The sequence below is a fragment of the Ochotona curzoniae genome, unplaced genomic scaffold, assembly GCF_017591425.1.
Source record: "Ochotona curzoniae isolate NIBS_2020 unplaced genomic scaffold, NIBS_Ocur_1.0 contig_883, whole genome shotgun sequence".
NCBI classification, from domain to species: Eukaryota; Metazoa; Chordata; class Mammalia; order Lagomorpha; family Ochotonidae; genus Ochotona; species Ochotona curzoniae.
In genome coordinates this window covers 11,727,921-11,735,307 of record NW_024466599.1, presented here as the reverse complement: position 1 = coordinate 11,735,307, position 7,387 = coordinate 11,727,921, and the positions used below count along the sequence as shown (strand labels likewise).

The window sequence follows — 7,387 nt, the reverse complement described above, 5'->3', positions numbered from 1 at the left end:
CATGAGATGGTCACTTTATGTTATGTTACCTCATTGTCTTATTAATTAAATGTTTGGATAAACATAATTATTACCTTCCTTTTTTATCAAATAACATAAAATTCAAAAACGTTATATGCTTGTCCAAGGAAATAAAGAATATAAGTTGTGAGATGGATTTAATCTCAGATTTACGCGAATAGCTGTATCTTCTCTTCTGTGGCCTTCTGAACAGAACTGTTGCTAATTCCATGGCCTTGGGACCCACCCAGCATACGCTGGTCATTCCATGGAGTCCCATGCACAGGCCACACAGCACAATCCCACAGCATGTCTAAGGATGCATCTCCTGCTTGCTTTCTTTCTCTTCCTCTGGCTACATAACATACCCAACCCTGGCTCAGGCTCACTGGGACCCACATCTCACATCTTTTGCTCTGCTTCCTAATCTGAAGGAAACCAGTCCAAAGAACACCAGTCTAGAACCCTGTGGAATGCTTAGGAACTCTCCAACGTGTGAAGAATTCAACGGGGCTCAGACATAAATCCCAGCCCTCAGGAAATCTGAAATTATAATAATCTTGTAGAAGAAATCAAAGGTGCAAACTCAAATACCCAACACTAGAGGGAAGTTTTTCAGTGCCAAAAGAATTACACTTTTTACTTTGATGGAGTAGAGACCAGTAACAGGTTTGAAGTGGTCAGGACAGACCGCAGGGCAAGGGCTGGCAGGATGTGTAAGAAGTGTAGAAAGCAAGAGGAGACAACAGACGCGCTGGGAGTTCACCCTGAAGAACCCCCTTCCGTATGCCTGCGGCTGCTGAGTCCACTCTTCCACAAGTGTGGGATTCTGTCCCACCACGGAGCTCCACATTCAATACTCCTAACAAAACTGCTACTGGAATGTACCCTTCACTCTCTGTTTTATGGGCGCTGTTCATACTTGTCTATTGGATGTCCTTTCCAAATTTGGGGAGCAGAGGGTGGTTTATGAGAATCTCTAGGGAACTGATTTCAGACCTCCCAGGTTGGCCATCTCTTCAAGTTGTCCTGAAGAATCGGGAATGGGCAGCAATTGGGAACAGGGGGAACTTTATGTGCTTACACAGTAAGCACCCAGAGGGCCAAAATTACACCCAGACGCTTTGTGACTCTCACCGCGTCTACACGGGGTGGGTTTGTAGATGAATGGATGAGGCTGCACAAGCAGGCTTAGCATAAACTACAGCTCTTAGAGAGGAAGAAGTCTCTAAGACAAGTGGAGCATTCAGGAAACATCTTACAGTGTGCAATGCACATTACCCTCCATGGAGACAGGAATTTTGCATGAGGAAGTCTAGGAGGCATCTGAGCGTGGGTGTGCTCGGAAATCTCCTTAGAATAAATTGAAGCTTCAAGCACTGCGCTGAGACCATCTGAGCAGGGCTTTTTCAAATGGAACCAATACCGCAGTGGGGCTTCGTCCATGTCCTCATACTGCGCTCCCAGGATCAGCAGCACTAGGCTGCAGGTAAATTCTCAGGCTCCGCCTTGGAACTACAGGATGTAGGACAAGGGCCTGGCCCTGCGTGCTTTCCTTTCATTTGCTCCTCCACTACTCCAGGGATTCGGGTGCACGGCAAGGGCTACGAACCCCTAGACCCACCCATTTCCAACCGGCTCATGTCCTAAGTCTCACCTAGCAGAGACCTTTCTCAGGCTTCCTTGGGGCACAGAACCGAGTCCCAGCAAAACTCGCTTGAACTCCCCTCAGACAGTGGCAACTGTAACCCGGAGCATAATTGGTCATGGCAAAACTTTTTCATCCTGTAGTTACCACTTCGAATTTCAATGGCTGCTGAAGGCCCCCAAAACCTGGAAGCGGCGCGCTTTAGAATGCCGGCATATTCCACCGCCGGGGCAAACCCGGAGCGCGGGAGTCCCTCGGCCAATCAGGTGCCCTCGGGAAGGAAACTACAAGTCCCGGCAGGCCAGGCGCGCCGACGCGGGACGACAGTGCGCGCCCCAGAGTTCTTCGCGCACAAGTGGCAGCTGGGACTCGGGCCGGAAGGCGGAGGCTGCGGGAACCCCGCGCCGGGGCCGGTGGGCCCTGAAGCTGGGCGGCTATGGCAGTTGCTACCGCGGCCGCACTGCTCGCTGCACTGGGTGGAGCGCTGTGGCTGGCAACCCGGCGCCGTGTCGGGCCTAGAGGCCGGAGGTTGCGCGGAGGCGGGGACCCTGGCCTCATGAAAGGGAAAACGGTGCTGATCACCGGGGCCAACAGCGGCTTGGGCCGCGCCACGGCCGCCGAGCTGCTGCGCCTCGGGGCGCGGGTCATCCTGGGCTGCCGGGACCGCGCGCGCGCCGAGGAGGCTGCGGGGCAGATGCGCCGCGAGCTCCGCGAGGCCGTGGGCTCCGAGCCGGAGGGCGCGGGCGAGCTGGTCATCCGGGAGCTGGACCTCGCCTCGCTGCGCTCCGTGCGCGCCTTCTGCCAGGAGATGCTGCAGGTGTGGGTTCGAGGGCGTCGAGGCGGAGAGCAGGGGGCAGAGGACGACCGGGGGGCGCGGCCGCGAGGGGCGGGCCGGTGGGAGGGCTCGAGCTTCACCTTGGGCCTTCGGAGGGAAGGACGTGGCATGGGGACGGCGCTGAATTCAGGTTTTCCCTGGCTGGAAGAAGTGGGGCCCCAGAAGTGCTATTTCAGTAGGCTCCCTGGCCCAGCCTCTGCCACAGGGGAAGGTTGTCCTGGCTCAGCCCTTGCCAGCGTCTCTCTTCACCCGTCACCTCCCGCGGGGGTGAACAGTGCTGTCCTTGCAGCTTCCTGGTCCTGCTCTCCACAGGAGCCTCCTATCCAGCACTTAACATAAGTTTGCTGACTTACCAAGCATTTAGATCCGCACACACCCCCCCTTTTTTTTTTTCTTTTTTCTTTGGCTTACATACAATCACAGTGCTTTTTGGCTGTGTCAGTTCTCTAGCCTTCCCTGTAACCCTGCATACAGGAGGCACCCAAGGCAGAGGAAGGCTGAGTAATTTGCCCTGTGGGCTGTTTCCGGAAGAGGTTGGATTCCTACCACCCCTGTGAGGCAGCCTGGATTGAGTTTCTGATACTGACTTTTTTGGTTTTGACCTGGCCTGACGCAGACTGCGGAGTGAACCAGCCGATTTCTTTCGTAGCACTGCTCCTGACTTACAGATACATAGCTGCATTTTCTAGAAATTAAAAATCGACTGGTGCCACCGTGGTGAGCATGTAAGTTGCCTGATGAGGACAGAGCCGCTCGCCTTGCCCAGCCTTCTCAGTAACCTTTCCGTCGCCATCGTAGGCCCACTTCATGTATGAACAGGTCCAGAAGACCCAACGTTCACATCCTAACAATGTCAAGGAAAGAAAAGATACTTGATTCTTACATGCTCCTGATTGCTGATCGGAAATGCATGTCTGATGGTCCCTGTGCCAGTTTCTGAAAGATTAGCATCAGGCTAGAGGCGGCCGCCACCACTTCCTCTTGTTACCATTGCACTTGCTGCCAATGGCTAGCTCAGCTCCACCAAGAGATGTCCTCATCCGGAGGAATACACAGCGTGGTCTTGAAGCTGTGAGCCAATTACCGCTAGTGGATGTTGAGGTGTTGCGCCTTTCCTCTGAAAATTTCAGGTACCCCACAGCACCTCAGCATGCAGCTCTGCTGGCTCCTACAGGTTAGGGGTTTTGTTTTCATATGCTAATACTTTATTATTATGTTAAGAAATAAAGCCAGTGTTTGAACAATGTTGGGGCCAGTCTCCAAATACAGGTGGAGCCGTATCTCCCTCATTCCTGAGACCTGTGCTGTTTTGTTACTTTGAATACTTGGGGAAGAACTTGAACAGAGATAAGGCCTCTGACAGATAACTAAGTCCACCTTGTGTCTAAGCATTTACCCTTGCTGGCCATGAAGTTCAGTAACTATAATTAGCCGGGGGTGGGGGGAAGGAAGTGGTAGATTTCCCACATTTTGGTATTCTTGGTATTTAGGTAGTTTATCTCCTAGAATTTAAAGAATAGTAAATGATAAAGTCTTAAAATAACACAAGCCCAGCAAAGAATGATGGCTCCAAAATGATTAATTGGGGAAGCACTTCCAAAGGATTAGTGAGGAACACTCCTTCCTTTCCCCTATGGGTGAACCCAGCCCTGTTTTTGAAGTTGACTGTTGGAAAGCTTGAAGGTGCGCAGACAGGCCACATGAGAAGTGCTTAATCTGCCGACAGGTACGCTTTGATAGCAGTTGTGAAATTGAAGACCTTTTTTCTGCTACCCTTGGCAAAGGGGCCGATGAATTCTAAAATTTGCCCTCCGCTGAATGTAATCCTGGGTCATCCCTGTCCTCACACCTGGCACGTGTACATTGCTTTCTTCTGTCCATCTGGAGATGTGGGAGCCCAGAAAGAGCAAGAGAAGGCAAACCTCATAGAACTTAAAGAGTGAACAGACTTCCCTGGGAGAACAGTCCACGTTTTAGGACTTCTGACGAATGATACATGCAAGCGGAAAGTCTTACGTTTTTGTGTACTTGACCTAGTCTATTATGTATTCCAGTTTTGAGGAGTACTTGGAAGTCCTTGCGTTCCCGTAGAGCTGTTTGCCGTTGGGGGACTACAGAGTCTACAGAGTTGGTCAGTTTTGCTTTGCCTCTGGTGTTGATCCTCGTGGCTGCCGCAGTCAACAGTGCTGACCTGTGTTGAGCTGTGTATGATTGCTAGTACACAGTAGTTCTGTAGCTTTAAAAAGAAACCGTAGAAGGCCAACCTAGCACACACTAATTATAAGAGCAGTGGGACCTAAAGGTTTCTAGATCTGATTTTTGTGGGATACCTTGCGATCACCTTGGGGTTTTGTATTTTGATTTCTACGTCGGAGATAGGTCACTTGTAGAAAGTACAAGACCAAATCCTTGTTTAGTATCTAATTTTTTTTTTCTTACACTTAACAGCTTACAGAAGAACATTTTGTAGAATTTTAGTAGTAAAAATTGTTAAGATATCATGGGTACCACTGTTATGATGTTATCCTCCTTAACATAATTCCCTAATTAATATTATCTGATTTAATTTCCAGCTGAAATTAAGGGGATGTATTGAAATCACAGGAATGCTTTGTCCTCAACTTGACTGTATTTCTATTTTAATAATAATGATAATAATAATAAAAAGGTGTGTTGTTGATCAGATAGCTGACTTCCTAAGGAAATTTTGAAAAACAGTTATTTCTAAATACTAATACGTTAAAAAGGAAATTAAGAAATTAAGTCTTAGGCTCTGTCTTTATGCCACGTCCTGGCAGATAAGCACTTGTTTAATAGACCGGAATGAGAGCTGACAAGTGAAGCAGCGTATCTGACTGTCCTACCTGAGCAGGGTCTTGCAAAGGAATCCCTTTCCCTCCGGAATGAAGAGTTGCCAGTGTCCTAAGCAATTCTCTGGTCCGTAGTCTAAAAGCAAGTTCAATTCTGGAATTGCTGTTTCTGTTGAAAGCTGCGAAGTGGAAGGCCTCTGTCGCTAACGGTGCTGTTCTCTTTCTGACCTAGGAAGAGCCTAGGCTGGATGTCTTGATCAACAATGCGGGAATCTTCCAGTGCCCTTACATGAAGACAGAAGATGGGTTTGAGATGCAGTTTGGAGTGAACCACCTGGGGCACTTCCTACTCACCAATCTTCTCCTTGGCCTCCTGAAGAACTCAGCTCCCAGCAGGATCATCGTCGTTTCTTCCAAACTTTATAAATATGGAGACATCAACTTTGACGACCTCAACAGTGAGCAGAGCTATAATAAAAGCTTTTGCTACAGCCGAAGCAAACTGGCTAACATTCTTTTTACCAAAGAATTAGCCCGCCGGCTTGAAGGCACAAACGTGACTGTGAACGTACTGCATCCTGGGGTGGTGCGGACCAACCTCGGGCGGCACATCCACATCCCGCTGTTGGTGAGACCCCTTTTCAATTTGGTGTCTTGGGCTTTCTTCAAAACTCCAGCAGAAGGTGCCCAGACTTCCATTTATTTGGCCTCTTCCCCCGAGGTGGAAGGGGTGTCTGGAAGGTACTTTGGGGACTGTAAAGAGGAAGAGCTACTACCCAAAGCTATGGATGAGTCTGTTGCGCGGAAACTCTGGGACATCAGTGAAGTGATGGTTGGCATAGTGAAATAGGAACAATACTGGCTGGCTGTGACAGCTAGGGTGTGGAGGGGCGTGGCCTGAGCACTTGACAGCAGCACTACTGCGAGGAACATGCAGACATTTCAAAGTTATGAATGTTAGGTTTTGGGTAACAAAAATTCAGCAAAAATGCTTTAAATATATTGAGTGAGTATAATGAGCAGCACAATTGTGTTTTTATAATGCAATTGAACAAGCGTGGAAAACAGATACAGGATTTCATGACTTGAAATACATATGTTGAAATGTTTCTCAAATATATTTTGAGTGTCATGACCAAAGTATGAGATATTTTTGCTATGATGCTGGCTTCTGTGTGGAAAAAGTGCACCTGGTGTGTGCACTCAAATCTCACTTGCAATAAATGTTGTGTGGTTTCTTCATTGTGTATTTCTTCAGAGGAGTCACTGAGGCAGTCCCCGTGTCTCCTCTAGTCTCCTGACTGCTCTCTGTACAGTACTGTCACGTAGTCCGCATGCTCTTCTCAGAGGCTTTATCTCAGAAACCCAACTCCTTATCACACTACGGGTTCAAAACCTCTCATGCTTTTCAGTCAGTCCTTCTTTCTTTAACCTTCAGAATTATTTGTTCAGACGAAGTCTTTTGCACAATTGTAGCAGCATTGGAGATGAAATAATTTATAGCAGTGCTCCAGGAATACAGTCCCCCCAGGCTATTCCCAAAGGGATTTAGTAAAAGATAGCAGTTTATAACCCAGCTCGAATTAAATTAAATCTTAAATTGCCTTGTGTACTTGAGATGCTAGAAACTAGTAACAGGCTTATCACCCCTGCACTCCACACCATCCCATTGCCCTCCCTGCATTGAATCCTCTGTGGGCTGACCCACAAGATGCACTCCAGACTCATGGTTGGGTGAACTGGAGCTCAGGGCTGGCTGGAATCCAACAGTGTTACTAATCTAGAAAGGCCCATGCCTGTATGCTGGTGTTTTCTACAGCACGTGCCTGGTCACTGCTGGAGGACGAGGCCTGGGTGTGGAGCACTTGCTGCCTGGGAGTTCTTTGCATGGATCTTGGAGTCCAAAATGCCACCCCAACCCCTTCTCCCTCGGAATGCTGCTCCCCCTTTAGTGCCGCTCAAGTGCTCCTTTCTCCAAGCCCTGGCAGAAGCAGTACTCTTCCTACTTGGTGGCCTTACTAGGAGTTCAGTGCAGTCATCATGTGTTCATAGGCCCAGATAGAGAATTAAAATAGGAAGTCCCCAAGGAAAGGT

General features: G+C 48.8%; 1 protein-coding gene across 1 annotated transcript; it reads left to right on the top strand.

Annotated features, from left to right (window-relative positions):
• The first annotated feature begins 2,020 nt into the window (after positions 1-2,020).
• On the top strand, positions 2,021-6,530 carry RDH14 (retinol dehydrogenase 14). The gene is made up of 2 exons (XM_040992870.1): positions 2,021-2,465; positions 5,526-6,530. The coding sequence occupies exons 1-2, from the start codon at positions 2,085-2,087 to the stop codon at positions 6,141-6,143; spliced, it is 999 nt and encodes a 332-aa protein (XP_040848804.1). The 5' UTR covers positions 2,021-2,084; the 3' UTR covers positions 6,144-6,530.
• Positions 6,531-7,387: the final 857 nt, after the last annotated feature.